The sequence below is a fragment of the Geospiza fortis genome, unplaced genomic scaffold, assembly GCF_000277835.1.
Source record: "Geospiza fortis unplaced genomic scaffold, GeoFor_1.0 scaffold97, whole genome shotgun sequence".
Taxonomy (NCBI): Eukaryota; Metazoa; Chordata; class Aves; order Passeriformes; family Thraupidae; genus Geospiza; species Geospiza fortis.
The window spans coordinates 49,591-69,046 of NW_005054343.1; the positions used below are offsets into that span (position 1 = coordinate 49,591).

Below are 19,456 nucleotides of genomic sequence, written 5' to 3' on the forward strand. Positions count from 1 at the left end.
ATGTCCCCCAAAGTTAATGGCTGGTAGATAAAACCAAAGCCAAAAGCATTGCAAGACCAGGGAAAGCATGCTTGCCCACTCTTTTATTGTTACTTACACTGAAACTTTCACCTATTTTGCCTCATTCCATCTGAGGGAATCGTTGATGTATTTGGCTTTGCTTCACCTCAGGCTGTGGGAATGAGCAGCTGTTTGACTGTGTTGCAGCAAGAAAATGTGATTTTAAGAGCAGGTTCTTTTGTCATGGCAATGGGTGCTATGTCAAGAAAGAACAAGAAAAGCTGCTCAGAAACTTTGTATGGGAGGTCAAGAAAATAGTGCAAAACTCAACAGAAGATGTTACAAAGGGAGCCCCTGATTTATAAGGTTTATGCTTTTTGTGTTGTAATTCTGAAAATTAAGGCTTCATGTGTCATACCAAACTGTTGTGGGCATGAAGTGAAATTACAGATAATAAATTACTACTGTTTCTCCTGAAGCTATATAACCTAATTCTCCTAATTTTAGCACCACAAGGAAATGCAGTTTAGTGCTCCTCTATGCTCTGCAGTTTAGTGCAAATGTTTGAACTTTCCTGTGGTCTAGGAAAGCCGGCATTTTAAGAAGTATTTCATAGTTGCATAGGTTACCGTTACAGTATTATAATGACTTTGCAGTGCTTTGTTCAATAGAACACTAGCCTATTTGTGGGGAAAATGTCCAAAGGACATCCTAACTTCTGTTCTCTACAGAAGTGTTTGATATGACACAGCATTAAGGGATAGAATCAACCCCATACATTCTCAATTTCAGAAAGAGGGGGGAAAAACTGAAATACGAAGCTATTCCCACTAGAAATGTTGTAAATCTTACAAAATATATAAGCTTTCCTCTTGAACGTACATCAAAGGCGTAAAACTTGGGAGATTAAAATATGTTTTTAATCTTAGTTTGATGAGCAAAACTTTCACTGTAATATTTATTATGAGAGGCTCTACTTGTGTTGCCTCTTCCCTTTGTTCTGTTTATATATGACTTCCTTTCTTCCAAAAAAAGTAGGAAGTATCGTTTTCACAAAGCTGAAGGATATTGCAATGGTTTGTTCATTTAAGCTGAATTGCAGGCCCACGTGGCAGACACAAACTTTTCTTTTATTGTCCTGGGTCCCAGAGGACAAGCAATGCTTTCTGATGGCTTCCCATGAATGCCTTTCATTTGTGGAGGAGTTTCAGTGGCTTATGCTGACTGTACAAAGATCAAACAGGCAGGAAAATTGTGGTTTTATGAAACTTAGCCAAGATCTTTGTTTTTTTCTCAGAAGTTTTTCCTCTCTAACCCTATTTTTTGAGGACAATATTAGGACAATTAGTTTTAACGACTGATGGGAAAAAAAAAGATTGTTCTATCATTTTCTCTTTAAAATTTAAGTATTTTCTTGGTTATTAGAAAATTTGTAGGCATGTTTAAAGAAACTACTGACCATAATTACAGTCTGTCTTTATTGCATTTGGAATCAATGGTATCCAAAATTAAACTTAAAAAAATGTTGTGGCTGTTTGGTCCTGCAATTTGATCTATTCTGGGCCACTGCGCCTGCCGAGTTTTGCTGAAATCACTCAGTTGGGTTTTTTTTTGCCTGGGTACAAAGGTCTGTCAAACAGATTTGATTGTGATTTGACCTGTCAAAGTCTCATTTGTTTCAAGAACAGTGTTTTTTCTCTCAACAGGTTCTCTTAGCATTCATTACAGAGATTTCCTTTTTGCTCAGCTGTTGGCAAGCTTAAGTATTGGAAAGAGATGTGCAGACCACAACGTCTTTTTAACTGCAGCAATGGCATGTTTTGCCAGCAATACATAATTTTCACTGTGTTGCTCATATAAAACCTCATGTTTTTCATATGAATTCAGTTGTTGTTGAAGGATTACTTTAATAAAACTAAAATGTCCTAAGTTTCTGAAGTGAAACCTGTAGCATCTTTAGGGGTCAGCCGTAGCTGTAACTTGAACAGCTGTACAACATGCATCCTAGATTGTTTTTAATTGTCTTCCCTTTCTCTAACAGCAGTAATTCTTGTTTATATTGTCAAGAACCTTTCCACCGAGCACAAGAGCACCATACTTTAAGGTCACATGCTTAACCCCACTGCGGGGTTACAATGTAAATGGGCCCCCTTTGTTTTCATTAATGTGTGAGGGGTGGGTGCAAGGCAAGGCTGTTCACGAGGCTTAAATAACTTATTGTAAAAGTGTCCTAAAGAAAGCATATTTTGTCTCCATACCACAGTTGTTTAGCTTTACTCTTGTGCATCCAACCGACAGCCAGTTTGGCAATGGATTTTGTGTGTCATTTTGTTCTTTTGACCTGTGATACTTTTTTTTTCTTTTTTCTTTTTTTTTTAACCGAGCTAATGGATTCACCTCAAATAATACAAAATGAAGAAGCTTTTTCTCCTTCTGTTCCTGATAGCCTGAAAAGTAGTAAACAAAGCTGGAGCTGCTCTTTTCCACCCCAAACCCTTTACATAACAATTTGCCAGCTACTGTTTCTGTGTTGATGAATAGATTTAAAATTAAGACTTTCTAAAAATGTCAAATTAAAATAGTATTCTCAGTGCTTTTAATCAGTTCAAAATTAATAAAACGTAGCCTTTTGAAATAGCTTCAGGAGTTAGAAGTTTTTTTCCTAGCTTTCACCAATGTATGAAGGAAGAAATATATTAAAATAATACAGGTTGTTTTGATTATCTAAAATTTGCCCTGAGACCCAAGATTTCACATGATTTCAAACCCAGTGATGATGGTAATTTTTAGCTGTCACTTTTAGTTGGTTTTTTAGGTCAAAATAACTTCAAAAAAGTTGCAGTCACGCTTTTAATTGCTGCACAGGGTCATAAATGGAGCCATTTGGAGTGGATATCTCACTTTTTTCTCAGGATGAAAACTCTTCAGTATGAACATAAGTTGTTAGTATCTGCTTGTTCTATTTTAAATGGAGATGTTGTGACAAGTTTTCACAAATGCTTCTTAAAATACTTTTTTCCCTCCTAATAACTGCTATCATGTGCTTTTGGCAGACACATTTTGTCTTGGGTTTTAATTTTCTTACAGTACATCTCTAGCAAGAGCAACTTAGTATATCTAGTGATCTCTCTCGTATGGCAATAACTGATTTGACTAGTTGTAAACAGGATGAAATCTGTCAACCTTAAAAGATTATGTAGAATTCAAGAACATAGTGGTAGTTTGATATTTAAGGAATTCTGTTAGTAAATACTTAAGAAAAATTTTCTTGAAACAAAAAGAAAAGTACAGCATTTTAAGATGGCAGTAAATATAAGTCTTTCAGCATGCAGTCTTGACAGAGTTGCTGCTGAACAGGAAAAAATAGTCAAATATTGTTAAAAAGCAGTCCATATCCTAATGAAAATGTTTTAGCTTTTTTTTTTTCCTAGAGGAATGTAGTTATCCCTGAAGATTGATTTGGTACACATAAAAGGATTGCATAATGACATCCTAAATAAAAAATTTAAAAGTGGAAGAAAAATTAAGAACACCGACTCCAGAATTCAAATGCTGAAGAGGAGAGACACCAGTTTATCAAATGACATGTTTTCCTCTTTAAGAAGAGAAATATTTTTTATTAATAACTTTATTAATTTAACATTAATAGTTCAGATTATTATTTGCCTAGGCTGTACCTCTAACATGTGCTCTGAAGTGTGATTTGCCCTGTAGCTCATGGTAAAGCAGAAGGTGAAGCAGGTAGACAGTGACAGTACATGGAGATTTTTAGAGCTCTGGCACAGCTTGTCATGATGTATTTTAATGGTAGAGGTTTTTGTATGAGAGAACACAGGTCAAACCCTTCTCCACAAACTGCTATTTTTCATTTTTGCAGCAGCCCAGGAGACATAAAAGCTTTTTTGGGCTGGTGGAGAACATGTCCTTTGTGGCATGTCCTCAGTACGTGTCTGTTAAGGATGCTCAGGCAGTTTGTGTTAATGCATCCTTGACATTGCTTTTTTACCAGTGGATTAAGGGTTCCTGCTGGAAGAGTGCAGAGGTGATTAGCCAGCCACCTCTGACCTCTCTCTTAAGTTGGACTTTGCAGCTGAACTTGAGAACCCGTATCTTGTTTCACGTGCCTGTAGAAGGAAGAGTTGGTGAGTGCTGAGGCAGGAGCTGGGAATGTTGTGGTGCAGGGTAACAGAATGCACTGTTGAGGGGTGTCTGAGCTGTAACAGCATTGTCTGTTTTCCAAATTATATTGTCATAATTTTTGAGCACATCATGCAAATGTCAGCTCTGATGAGTTCCCAGAATCTGCAGCACTTGATTTTTGTTTCGGAGAGAAATCAGTGTGCATAGGTTGGTGTATGTTTGATCTGGTGATCACACTGTTTGTTTTCTTTGTTTGGCACATGAATCAGATTATTAAAGTTTATTTTCCCTGATTGAATGCTGTCACATTAATGAAAATTGTCTGCATAATTTTTTTTTGATGTAGTGGAATTTTCAAATAGTTGGGCATTCAATCTTATTCTTCAGTGCTGTAGCATGCTCCTTTACTGGAACACAGCTCAATCAGACTAATCAATAGCTGCCTACAGTTGGCATTAACAGCCTTATAAAGTGTAGCTTTTACAGATACACTGCATTCAGAAGAGAAATAAATAGCAATAGATGTTAGTGAGCTCCTGGCAGAATGGAAGTTGGCAGCTGAGGATGAGAACCTCAGTGGGAGTTGATGTGTCCTTGGAAGGAGTGGAGGTGTGCCTGAGTGTTCCTTGGGCTAATGCTCCAGATCCATGATGCTGCCCTGAAATTAACTGGAATGTGATTAAACAGTAACTGTGGGTGTTTGGTGTCCTGGTGTGAATACAATACAGCAAACATAGGTTTACACATATAAGATTAGATGGAGTTTTAGTATTCTTTAGTTTAGGAGGAGCTGTGGTTTGTGTATTTTTTTTTATTTTCTTAATTCTGGAAAATAAAAGTGTAGTTTTCTTTTGAGCCTACAGGATGTAAAGTTTGAGCTGACTTATTAACTATAGTTCAACATTGTAATTTTGCAATTATCTTTTTTCTTGTAACATTTGTGTTGTCTTTTTGTACTAGTAAGATATATTCCCTTTTATAACTTGTAATAGAAAATTAGTGTCCACGTATAAGTGGCATATATATATTACAGGTTTATGTAGTTTTATGCTCTAATTAGTCAGTGACATGTGCAAAACTTTATTCCTGAACATGCTCTGAATGCAAGAGAATTAAGAGTAAGTACTTGCCTTGCTCTTTCAGGAGGAATCTGTATTTAGTGTAAGTGCTGAATTCAAACTAGTGATGGTACATATTTTGGGCAACTGTTTGAAGTAAGTTAAGTCAGTAGGCTTTTCTGTTTGCTCTCCTTTGTCAGCTCCACCATTTTTAAAATTTTCTAGTACATTGCATTTTGTTGTACATTTTACACTGCACATCATCAGCATTTTCATGGCCCGTATGTGAAGTACCTAGGCCATGGTTTGATGTCAAATATAGTTATGTACTGTAACAAAACTGGAGGAGAATGGGGCTCTGAAATCAGCTAGTTTTCTGTTGAGGAACGAGGATCATAGCTTCCAAAAAAGTGTATTTCCTAATGCTGTTGTCATCAACTACTGGCAATGTCTGGTGTTGTTCTTGCTGCTTGGCAGTGTCATGTTCCCCATACATTAAATACATGCAGTGTAGCAGGCTCTGTTTTGGTTTTATTTCCTGTTTCTTCCCAGCAGTGTGCTCTCAGTTCTCCTTCTGTTTTGCCATGACAGCTGGTATCACTACTGCACTTAAATGATTATGAATTTTAAATCTTCACAATGGTGTGCTGTGGTGTCACTGGGGGTAATGAAGTTATTACTTGAGCCAAGTGTGACAAAACCTCATTTTTGAAAAAGCATGGTGACAATCCCATTCTCACAGGGATATCCACAGGCCTGGTGCCTTTAGTGCTGTGAGGATGGTATTGAACCCCTTATGTCATTTGAAGATATGATTCAGCTGTATGTGGTTATCTTGCATATGTACTAAATTGCTATTCTGCTGTGGCATGTGTCTTAGACAAAGCATGCCCACAGGCACTTCTGGACATGTGGCTTGCTGTTTCATTTGATTGTGGCTTGCAGCTTCTTCATTCTGCAGTGTTTAACCCGTTCTGTAACTTGGCTTTCTGTTTTAAATTATTTCAATAAAACTAATGACAGTGGAAATGCACTTTAAATTTCTTCACCACTGTATTTTAGACAGTGTGTTAAAAGGTATTGTGACTAAGGCAGTAAGTAGCTTGATGGCAACAGGTAGTGGCTTCAGTGATGGGAGGAAAATGCTGATATTCTAGGCTTTTCCATACTAAATAGATACTGAGATGGGCTGTTCAAGAAAATCAGTAATGTGGCATATAATTAAACACTAAAAAATAAAAATATAATAATGATTTCAGACTCTAGCATTCACTGTTTTCCATTTATATTTGTAGCTTGTGTATGTTTAAATTTTTTTTTGTGTGATTATTACTTTAGAGATTCCAGTTTGCATTTTGAGTGTTACAAAGAGCAGAGATTTAGTTCAGAGATTTTGGTACAAGTTTGCATCTATAAATATTTTAAGAGAAACTGGTATGTAGTTTAGAGTATTAGGGCTTCAGTATGAATTAGATGAGTCAAAGCAATGCCTCACATCTCGAATTATTTCATTAGAATCAGTAAAATTATATGAGTATTTAATTTGAACTACAGTTCATTTCAGTGCCTGTGAGATAGTATTACCTACTTCTGGCTTTGAAGCCCATCCTTTTTTCCTCTCATCTCTCCTCCACCCTAAATTATTCATAATAATTGGTGATGTTAATTTTGAGATGCTAAGAAAATTACTGGGTACTCTTTTGAGTTCTTCTGAATGCATACAATCATTTGTTGTATAATTCTTCAGTGCTTATTAGAACTGAACATAATTGTTGATGATGAAAATTCAGAGCTCTGGCTGAGTGAGCATGTGCAGGTTGTACTCAGTGTGATTCAGCACTGCAAAATCTAAGCTGTCCAGAGTGCAGATTAGCCAAGTGACTCTTGTAGTGCATCTTAGCTCAACTGATTTCAGCAATAGCAGATAATCACTGAAGCATACACTGCTGTGCAGTCCTTCAGAACTTAAGTGTTTGGTGTAACTACTGTTTGCATGTGACCAAGATGGAAAAAGGGAGGTGTATACAAAGGAGTGAATTATAACAAAGAACACTTTCTGCTTCAGTTCTTGTTCAGAAAACATATGTTCAGCCATGCAGGCAGCAGTTGGGGTAAAGACACTGTAGGTTTGGAAACAAAAGGCATGTTCTTTTCTTGCATTCACAATGTTCTCAAACATATTCACTTGTTAGGGACTGGCCTGTCAGCTGGATCTTCTTGCAGGCGTGATTTCTTTTTCCTGACTTCTTTCAAAAGCTTTTTCCCCACAATGTTTTACACTTCATATAATCCACTATGCATGCTAGGCCTGCCTAGTCTTTGTGCTATTGATGATTCAGAGTTGGAGGGGCCATGCTCTGGGAGAATGTGGCTGTAGGGTAACCTTTCAGTCACCCATACATCTGAAGATGCTAAGCCACTCTTATTCCAAGTATCTTAAGTGGTTTGGTTGCTCTTCCATGATGAGGTGGCTTATACTTCACCTTTAGAACACTGCCAAACCAATTAGTGCAGCAAAAATATTTTGAAAGTGTTGATCTTTTTACATATTTTAGTTTGTAACTGCATAGTGAAAATCTCATAGAGACTCATCATAACTGCTTGAATCATCCAGTAAAAATATTTTTTTTTCTCTCAATTGGAAATTCAGTCAGTTGTGGCATACCAGAGTAACCAAAAATTACTTGGGCATTACTTCTGTTTGGATTCCTTTTTCCTAAATATACGGTTCAAGACCCTGGTATAAATATTCTTATATAGGCATAAAGGTAATGCTTATTTCCAAATTAGCTCAACCTGGTTTAATTTATGACTTTTAAACTCATATAGCTAGAAAATGTACTGCTTTAGCTCCACAGGTATAGATAAATGGAACAACTTTCTAGTGCAGACAAAACCTGCAGTTTCTTTGGAAATGTCGAAGTGATCTACTCGCTGTAGGTTTTTCTAGGTCAAACTACTCATCTATCAAGTCAGGTATTCATCCTTTGTTGTCAGCAGTGAATACCTCAAAGCCAGGCAGGGCTGCCTACATTTTAATGCATGTCGACTTGTATATAGAGCTTAAGCATATGTCTGACTTTAAGCATTCTGCTCTGTAATTGGGTTATGTACATGTTTTGTTTTGATGTGCACCATTGAATGTAATGGTAGGGGAGAATGTAAAATCTTTGTGGAGATAGTTTCACACCAGCAACTTGAGTTTCCATTCCTTTTATGCTACAGAAATGACATTTCTTTTGTAAAATTCTCTATTCTTTATATTTTATTTAAAACCAGACATAACGTTTGTCTTAAGTCCTGTGATGTTATGTTGAAAGTTCTCAATCAATAACCAGAACAGTTAGGGAGTTTTGTGTTGGCTTGCAGATTATTCATGTGTTTTGTTGCGGTATTAATAGTGTTATCTGAATTCTCAGCCTGGGAAATTATCACTGATGAATGTGCAATGATTAGAATTTCCCATATAAGACCCTTCAGACCATGAGGATTATTTACTCAAGTAGAAAATCCTCAGACAAGAAAACTCCATGTAAATATTTTCTATTGGAAGGTGCCAGCAAATGCATCCTTGCCAACGTACATCAAAACTGCCAGAAGATCTGTGAGGATGGGGATTAACTTTTTAGCACTGTCATCCTAAGAGCTTTGACAGGGAAACATTATTTAAATGTTTTTTCTTTGACTGCATATGACTGAAAAGATGTTAACAGTAGATAAAACTAATATAGAGCAGTTAATGATACTGACATATATTCCAAGTCTACACCTTTTTCTTTTCTTGAGGTCTATGTCAGAAATCCTTGAGAATACTACAGCTTTAAAATAAATTGTCCTTCCTTCTCAAATGAAATTTGATGATTTGTCTCCAGTCTGATAAAAGAAAGCACATGCTAGCATATTGCTTCTTTTGAGGAATTTTTTGTTTTGCTTTATAGGCTCCTTAAAAATAAATTGTTTTAGATGTTGCAGTGACTTCTCTAATATCAGAAAGAAAATAGTTAATAATAATTTCTTCCCTTTCAGTTCCCGTGAGCCTACCTTCATTGCACAGTTTGCATATAACAGCTAGTAAGAGTAGAATGTACTGAACCTTAAACAAATCTATTAGGATCACCATGGCAAGAAACTGGGAAAATGGCAGGAAAAACGAACAATGATTTTGTAAACCCTCCAAAGGTCAGAAAAAGGCTTTCAGTAAGTATGCAGACGCTAGAAATCAAATCCCATTTCCTATCATAAGAAACCAGTTGTTGTAGCAGCAGTGGTTAATGTACTGTATGTGAAAGATTTAAGACTAGTTGGAAAGCTTTGCTTCTGTTTTATTAGGCTGCTATTGAAAAGCCAACAGCATAACTTCAACTAGGTGCTTTGAGATTTCTTAATGGGCTGTCAAGGGCAAGACACCAGGTCTGTGCTATACTAGCTCTTTCCTGTACATTAAAACAACAGGGGCCAAATGATCATATACAGAAGTATGAATTACTTGATGCTTTCTCTGTTCCATATGGTCAGCCATGTCTTTGGCAATTAATCATGTACAGAATCAGTTGAGTGCTCTCTGAAGCATTGAAGTCAACATTTAGTTGTACCTGTGCCAGTGGGGGCAGTGGGGGTTGCGAGTGTAAAATAGCAGGATGAGGAGCTGCTGGCGCCGAAGCCAGAGCAGCTGGCTTCTATAAACAACACTTTTTTCCTCTTTACCTTTTTTTTTTTTTAACTTTCTTTGACAAACATGACTCATTTTTCAATATCATCCAGAACATGAGGGTTGCTGAGTGAAACTGTGATATCTGGCATAGTGAATTAATAAACAAAAGGCAGAGAATTGGGTTTAATGTGCCCAAATTACCGGGTGATAACTTAAACCGTGCTGGCTGTTTCCATTGTATCAATGAACATGGGCACATTTGCTTGTATTTTAAGTAGAAATTTTAAAAGTAGAGAAGAAATGAGCAGGGTTTTGTAATCAGTTACTAGCTTTTTTTATCATGGAGGAGTTACAACATGTTAAATTAACGTGGCCTAATAGATTTCAGGTTCTTTTTCCTTCCCCTCTAAAAGGGACCATGTTCTAGTTTCATAGAACTTCATCAGGAAATTTCTTTCACTGAAAGCAAATAAAATGACAAAAATAACAGGGAAAATACAGAATAACATTTTAGCCCTCTTTACAGAATTTTTTTTTGTTTTTCCTTTCGGTATTAGTTATTGATTTTTTAGAGATGACTGCTATGTTAATGTAGAAGTGGTTGGTAAAGATTCAGAAGTTTATCCTAATTAAACTGGTGGTGAGTAAATTAAATCTTAACTTAGAGTGAAAAACCTGATTTGTTGACCCAACAAAGTAGGACCAAGAGGCAAACTGTCCCAAGTGCCACTTTAGTTCAGACTGAAGGCTAATTTGTTTGACAGAACACTAAGCTTCATGTCTCCAGTTGTACAGTGTTTCTAACCTTACGTCTGACTCCTCATGAGGTCTGTATTGAAGGAAGGAAAAAAATCTAGCTTTATAAGATTGAAAATGTACCAATGTGGGGTTTGGAGTCTTTAGATGTTGGTTTTTCTTGCATGTCTGTAGGCGTGTTGTGATATTCACCCAGGACATACAGGTCAGCAGGGTAGTGGCCTGTAGATGTTAAAACAGAGTTTCTTCTGCTGCATATCTAAGGAAAAATATTGTAAACCTGTTACAATACGTGGATTGGCTTTGTTATGTATCTAATTTTGTGTGTATATCCTGGGTGAATAGAAAGACTTGGTTATAACAGCTTCTATTCAGTCCTGTGTCACTGATATATTTTGTTGGTGATAATGAGAGCAATAGGGTGTTTGTCTCTTGAAATCTGATCTTAGAACCTTCCTTTCTTACATAATGAGAGAAGATGCTCTGATGGCTCTTGCCTGATATGCCTAAATTTAGTTCTGCTGCTGTAGCAGGAGGAAGGCAAAGAGTACAGTTTCCTAAATACTATGTTTAATGTAAAAGGCTGGATTTGCTCCTGATACATGTGTACATACACACACACATGTGTGTGTACATAGCTTTAGGCTTTTTGAGACGTGAGTTGTGTGTTTTTAAGACTTGTGCCATTTGGGTTTTACAAGGAAAGCCCTAAATACACTAATTGATCTTTAAGGAGAATTGGGTAGGATTTACTGAAAATACTGGTAGTATTGCTTATTAAAGGGGTATGCTGGCCAATGAGACAAGGAGTTGCTTCCCATAAGTGATAAGCAATTTGCGTAATCTCCTTGCTTAGGTTGTCCAGGATATGTTTTTTGACAGCTCAGGAAGCAGAAGAAAGAAAGTTTCACCAGTTTGTAAACATTAGCGCCCTCAAGAATCTCTGTGAACACAAGGATGAGATAAGACAGGCTGTAGGGCTGGTTGCATTGTTTATTTATTCTACTGTCCTGCAGTCCCAAGTGTGCTGAAAACCCCTGAGTCAGTGCTGAGTCCAGTTCAGAATTGTGAAGGCTTCACTCAGCATTGGGCAAAGGGGGCCTCTGCAGGCAATTATCTGTCATTAAAAGAATTGAGACACAAGATCAGATTTTCTTTGATGGGATGTGCAACTGTAGTGATGTTCAAAAGAAGGTCATTCCTGCACTTTGGAGCAGGGGTTCTATCAGCCGGGTTTCTGATGGGTTTTTATCAGTGTTGATGTGAGGAAATGGCTTTCCCAGCTGATAACATCTTTGACCGAGTTTCTTGAACCCTTGACCTTTATCAGTCGAGGTATATATCGAATCCCCTTGTTAAAAATAAATCCAAAACCAAGTTACATGGAAAAGACAACTTTCAAAGGAACATGCTTTATAATATTCTTTTACCCAGAATGCTACTTTATTTGTTACAATTCAAGATTTTTATTGCCATTATAAGAATAGCAAGTTATTAAGAAATACCTCTATAAAAGCTACACATCAAGCCCTGCACTGGCATTCCAGGTGACCTTACTGCCCTTTCAGCACTGTTAGAAAACAAGTAAATCAGTTAAATTGCTATGTATTGTTGTTGTATGTTGCTTAATAATACTATTTCACCCTGCAGGTAGCTGTGACTGTACTCACAGGGCTCAATAAAGAAGCGTTTATGATGTCAGTGTCAAACTATGCGTTTGACTTGAGCCATGTACATCACCACATAAATGAAAGGTGTTAACAGAAGGCTGGAGCAATGTAATTATATTCTCAGGAAAAAATAAATTATGTTGAGTTTCCGGAATTATGATGTTTCTGTAGGTGGAGGGGACTTTACATGATGAAACTCGGGACCAAACTTGCAATTTGACCAGGTCAACAGAATTCACACCATATCACATACAGTGTGATGGTGAATACTTGGAGAAGTGATCACCCATCTCTGACTGATAATACGCTATTGACATCATCTTTTCATCAGATTTTAACTGAAAATTCTTTAGCAATTCCCAGTTTTCCATGCTCTGCCCTTTCTAAATCATTTATTTAGGAGATCTTGATGTTTGTTGCAGCAAATAACTGTGCTTTTAGCTTTGTGAGGCATGGCATCATTAAACTTGGGACTTTCCTGAAGTCTGGGGGAGAAGCAGACATCTAACCATCACCAGTGGATTTTCCTGTCCCTCTGTGAATAAAATGCCCATCCAAACATTCTGAAAGGGAAATCTTGGTGGACTGTGGCCTTGCTGTATGGCTACAGTCTGATCATCCTATAACACAGAGGTAAATTCTGGTTGTAGTGCTCTGTCAAGTCTTGTACATGATAAATATAAAAATTAAAGCCTTAGTATTTATTGTGAATGACAAGGAGTGTTAATTTTCACTCCAAAAAATTCTTTAATTTTCCATTAAAGAATGTACATTAGCTCATGTGACTGTGTTTCACTTGCTGAAGTCCTCTATCAAATCCTGCTTCAAACTGTGCAGCTGCTGGAAATGAGGCTCTAAGGTCAGGACTGTTGAAGTTGGCGGATATTAGAGCTTGTGGAAAAGATGTTGTAGGTCAGTGCAAGGGAAACCCATGTCATGGAATCCTTATCTGAAAATGCTCTCTGGCTTTTTGTTTGCTTTGTAATGTCAAAGCAGGGTCAAGAATGTGATCTGTACAGACAGAGTTTTGAACATTCGGGGTTTTTACAAGAAAATGTTCTTTTTGATGTTTAAGTCCCATCTGATGGGCTAATGCCTTTTGGTAGGCCAACTGGTAGAGCTGGGAGGTGGGGAGAAAGGTGCTTTTTGTTCTTCACTTGTGATGCTGGTGCAATAAAGTTATTTTCTGTCTCTGTGAACCCTCATGCTTCTCTCTTGGAATGACCTTAGCGGTAACAATGCTACTCCTACTTTACATAGCTTAAGAAATGCATTATCTGTGTGTTATTGTTTCTCGTGGAAAAAACCCCAAAAACTTATCAGAAAGAGGATACATATCTGTTTTCACAAACTGGAGATAATAACAATTCCTCTCATAGAATTCCCAGAGGAATTTTAGTTGGGCAGGACAGAATGTAATGGGTATGTGATGTTGAGGAGGAGGCAAAATGCCATGTGTTTTGTCACATTGTTCCAATGAGGCAGGTTATGCTGGGAATAGGAATTGCAGCTCTTGGTTTTGTTTGGTTGTGTTTTAACATTCACATGCACAACTTCTCAGGTCAGAAACTTTTTTTTTGCCTCCTTTTCTGTGGAAAGAAAACAGGTTTGTTCAAGAATTCCATCTGTTCTGTCATCCTTCCCAAAAACATTTAGATGCTCTGATACATTTGCAGAACATGTGACTGGAGGTTAGAATATAAAAAATAATTCCATTTCTATTAGAGGCTGATTAAGGTGAAAAAGGCAATATAATATCTTCAGGACAAGATTCTCAGTCTCTGCCACGGAAACACTTCTGCACATGGAGGAGCACGTGGGCACTGGTGGCTATAGGACTGGCTGGTAGCTGAGCATCAACCATTTCCTTCCCAGCTTGGCAGACATGGGGAAGTGCAGGGAAAGAAGAGGAAAAATGCTGCAGGATTGAGTAGGGGAAGATGGAGTGAGGGCGCTGGAGTTAGCTTGGTGGGAGGATGAGGGTGGTAAGAACATCCCCAGTTCTCTTTCATCAACATTAACTGTCAGCACAATGTTTGGGAAGGCCAGCAACATTTGATCTGCAGAGACTGAGTGTCATCCTGCTTCACAGATTATTTAAATCCATTGCATGTATATATGTATATTTTTGAGCAGTTTTTAATTTATTCCATATGTGAAAAGATTTTTTAACTTGTTTATTTGAAGTATTTAAAAATAAAGAGAACATGTGGACATCAGCAGAAATTCCATTCAGTACAAACAGGTATTTTTTTCAACAGCTTTACCAAGGAGCAAAGGGGAGGGTGAAGTCCCCCAAACAAATGCTACATTGAGGAAAATACTTCTGATATTATTTGATACAAGATAATATTTAGAAAATAACTATGCCTCAAGAAAATGTGGGCTAGAATGCACACTGTCTTAGTGTAATACTTAAGGCAATGAGATTTTAAGGTTTACCTTATGTGCCATGTATATTGATTAAATACCAAATATATGGTGGCCATTTCTAACCATCATTTACTGTATTGATTTGTCAGCAGTGGAACTGTAATAAAAAAAGCTATTGATTTACTGTCCTTATTTGCTTATGGGCTTTTTATTAATTTTACACATTGTTTCCTATTTCTAGATTATAATTTTTATGTGTTTCCTCCCTTTAAGACAAGTCTGGTCCTCTCTGAGGTAAGAAAAGAGCAACAAATTGAGGAACAAAGGAATGAGACCATCAGCTGCTTCCTGCTCCTGCTTAAGGAGAGACAAAAGCTGCGTAAAGAATGGACAGCAAGGTGAGAAGTACTCCTATAAATCCCCTTGAGTGGGGAAAAGTGACTTAAAAATTTTTAAATTTTCACTGTTCAAACAGTAATTCCTTGCATGGGATAGTGCATGTTTCTGTGGGTAGGCTGCTCTCTTACTCATACAGTACAGGTGACTGATAACAGCTTTGTAGGCAGCACTCAGATCTGAGGAGTGGTGCCACCTAAAATGCCCTCAGGTTTTCCACCTATTGCTGACAATATGAGCCATGCTCTTTGCTGGAATGCTCTGCTAAAACCACCCTTCTTGGCTCGTGCCACTCCCATTTCCCTGTGGAGTCCTGCTGGAGTTACTGGATGGTGTTGGGTGAGATGGGCACACGTGTATGAACTGCTGGAGTTCATGTCATGTTTTACTGAACCCGAGTTCTTAGAGAGCTCACTGCCATGGACCAGGAGATGCCACCAGCAGTGTTTAAAATTGTTTATGTTTGTGTTGCTGGAATGTAATCAGCTGAATGCATTTCAGAGGCACCAGATACTCCACAATTTTAGTTTGTTCAGAAACAGGTGAATGAAAGAGGATTTCCACCAAGTTCCACCTTGTCCTTCTCTTAGTCTGCTAAATGAGTTGATGTCACCTTTTTCACACAAGTGTCTAAAAGCTATAGGTTTATATTAATTTTGTAATCTATTATTTTATTTGATATTTATAAAAAATATCTAGCAGTCTATGAAATTTTTCTGCCAAATATACAGTTTTTACTTAAAACCAGGAGATGTTCCTTACTTGCAGTTAAATACAGTTTTTAGTCAAAAGTATTTTTAAATCAGATTTTTGTTATTTAAATTCAGCATTTAACTGGCATGATTTTTTTACCTACACTATTTAAAGTAAAAGGACATCTCTTGTATTTTGCTGGTGCAGTTCCTGAAGACTCTGAGATTGCTTTTAAAATGTTATCTGTAGATTTTGAGTCTTACACTTGGGTATCTCTTCTGCTCCAAATAATTACAGCAAACAAAGCTGGAACATTTTAGAAACCTTAGATAAAAATTGAACATAATTACACATAATTATTTTACAAATTATATGTTGTGCTTAATAAGCTTGTGTTCCAGTGAGTATGGAATGTGTGATACTTTTTTAAGATTTCAGAGTAAGCTGGCTCTAAAATCTTTCCCATATTATCATGTGGGATTTACGTTTTACTTCTTGAACAATTTAAGGGATTTTTCTTATGGTGGCTTTGTTGGGTTTTTTACAATTTGCTTTTTTCAATTGGTTGGGGGGTTTTTTGCGATTTTTTTATTTTTGGGGGGTGTTTATTTGTTTTTTTTGCCTCCTATCACCATGCTTACTAAATAATGCAAATGTTTTAGCTATGTTGGAAACAGAGGAAATCACTTAAAGCTTTTCTGTGGGACTTGTGTATCTTTGTTATGAAACAGAATAGAAAGCTTCTGATGAGTGGAATACCTTCCTAGAGTTCATTTTGTCGGACAGTGATTTCCTAATACACAGAGTCATCAGCAATCATGGCAGCAGTGAGGAATTTAGAAGTGCTGTGGGTTTCAGTGTGCCTGGCCCCACTTGCTGCTCACAGGGAGCTCTGGGGCTGGAGCCAGGCTGCAGCTGGAGACGTAGCCCAGCCTCTGACACAGCAAAGCTGCAGCTCTTGGGGGTGGCAGAGGCACAAGCAGATGAAGTGCAGGCCTTCTTAAAACTAAACACCTGAAAGAAAATTTCAAGAGCATTGTGCCTTGAAAGTTCCGAAAGAAAGTGTCATTTGAGTATTAAATATCCGTAATCCTTTTTCTTTCTATTTGATGTTTCCCATCCCATTGACCTATCTGGGAGTCTCATCCATATGATCTGCATAAAGAGGCTGTTACCATACACCTCACTTGGCTCCATCAAAGCCTCAGCTCGGTGTCTGGAATGAAACACTGGCTGTGGCAGCCATGGAGCACACGGTGCTGAAAGTTATAAAACGTCCGCCGTGCTACGAGCAGGGCTGCCCATGTTTTAGAGATCAGTCTATTGTGTACTTTGGAATTACATGAGAAAAATGTGCTTGGACAGGAAATAATTAGCACTTGTCAAAGGGCAGGCAATAGGTTACAGTACTTTACTTTCAACAGGCTATCAGGGGATCAGCTAGATTAGATAATAGAATTTTTTTCCTGTGGAAGTTAAATACAGATGACTCTAATTACCTTACATTGTGCATTAGAGAGCAGATTATGAACAGTACAACTTCAAGAAATTTAGGTCAATGAAGGGAGGGCAGCTGGCAGAAAACTTCACTCTGCACTTGGTCTTTGTAGAGTTATGTAGTCATTCTGTTCTTTCTTGTGTTTTATTTGTGTCATTAACACCTGAAATAAAAAAAAAAACAACAAAAAACCAACCCCAAGAAAACCATGTTGGGAACTAGTAACACAAACTGACTGAACTTTTGGAAGTTTATCCTTTCCCAGAGAAAGGCAAATGAACTCTTCTGGTATGTACCTACTCAGTTAAAGCACATTCTTGTGTTATTTACTTTAAGTTGTACGAGTGTTTCTGCCTATTAATGAGCTGAAATGACTCTTTAAGATTTTATTTCAGTTCCGCAGCCCAAAACTCATGGCAGTGTGCTTAGTGTTGCACTCACCATTTCACAGACTTGTGATGCAAAGATGTCATCAGTATCTTAAGTATCTGAGCAGGTCTTCCAGGGATTCAAGTTGTTCTCTGAGTGGTAGTGGTCCAAAATACTTCAGGTAGGACTCAGTGAATGTCCTCTGAGTGTTAACAGAAATGGTCCAGAGTTTCCAAAGCCCCAGATTTGTTTATACTGTGTGATAGTGCCTGATGGACAGGTTGTTATAGCTGTTAAAGAGCTGCTCTAGCCCTTTGAACTGACCCCTTCTTGACCTCTGCTTACAGAAGGTCACTGTTCAGCTTATAAAGTGAGGGAAATCTCAGATTCTACTGTAATAAACACAGGGTGAAGGGAACAGCTGTGAATTTTGGACTGACCGTGCAAACCTGGATAGACTTTTTAGGGTCACTGTATGATAATGAAAATTGTTACCAAATTATATGGAAATTTAACAGCAATAGTGGGAAAGAGAGGGTGGAGTCTAATGCATTGGGTTTGATAAATGAAGTGTGAAGTTACCCATCTGGCTCTAGACAGCCCTCTTTTTCTCTACGAAAGGGAAACATTTAAAAATAACCATGGTACATCTAGAATCAATGACCCATACAGAAAGCTGGAATAGATCAAGATTTAATGGTGACTGTGGAAGAAATTATCATTTGAAAAGTGAGACAAAGGATGAGAAAGTACAGTTCAATATCTGCACCTGATTCATTTTTAAAAAAGGCTTTAATATTTTTTCCCTGTTGATGATGTTATTGACATTTTTGATTTTACTTTTTAACTGGAACCAGAAAAGTTGTTATATCACAAAGAAACAGGGGAAAAAGACAACGTACTTGAATTTCAAGAGAGAATGTTGCACTTTTCCTGATCAGAAAGGGCCTGAGAGAGCTGGGCTATAGTTAAATAAAACTGTAGCTCTTATTTCTCCTAATAGAACTTGTATCATGTTATAATAGCATTGTATTTAATGTTTGCATGACAAACTGCACTTAATTGGTAGTAGGTTTTTGTTGTATTTTTCATAGACATACATTTACTACCAAACTAATTTGTCTTCAATAAATCAGCAAGAGATTAATTTAAAAGGTAGTGTTTAACTGCATTGAAAATATTGAGTGCTAGGAAAAAATATGGTTAGTTAAACCATTGCTAAAGTATGGGGTTTTCAAATGGAAAAATTGTATTAGTCCAAAATGGTTTTATCACAACACAGCCTCTAATGTCCATTTTTGCTATTTCCTATAGTGAAATTGTGCTATTTCTCTTAGGGGAAATTCTACCAGATTCTGGAAAATGTAAAGTTTTGGAGACAGACATAATGAAGTGGAAATTTTGAAAAAATTATTTGTGATTGTTGAATTTTTGTAGTTGTGCTACTTATCCAAATTCTGAAATCTTAACTTCTCTCTAAAATAATCATCTAATGACAAATTGACATAGTGAAAACAGAATAAACATTCAATAAATAATCTGTACCAAAGTAATCACAAAATTCTTCTGGTTCATGAGATAAACAGCAGAAATGTGTTAATTGATTATATCTTGTAAAAATCAATAACTTATAACCTTGCATCATTAAAATAACACAGTAAAAAATCTCTTTTTATGGGGTCATTCTATAACCCATAATATTTTGTAGACTGGGTCACTGTATTTCTAGAATTTTTATATTCTTGCATTTGCATGGCAGTGGAAAAAGAACCTCTTACTTGTGACAAATCACGTTAGTTTCAGGTTTCAAGTCAGATGTGAGCTATAATTCCTCAGCATTTTTTGCCTTTTT

At 37.1% G+C, this 19,456-nt stretch overlaps 1 protein-coding gene across 1 annotated transcript in view; it reads left to right on the top strand.

Moving 5' to 3' along the window:
• FTO (FTO alpha-ketoglutarate dependent dioxygenase) overlaps window positions 1–19,456 on the top strand; it is a 183,510-nt gene that overhangs the window by 43,894 nt on the left and 120,160 nt on the right. Inside the window, exon 7 of the mRNA XM_005422789.3 lies at window positions 14,922–15,046. Coding sequence (XP_005422846.3) covers window positions 14,922–15,046 — 125 coding nt within the window. The remainder of the gene's footprint in view (window positions 1–14,921; window positions 15,047–19,456) is intronic.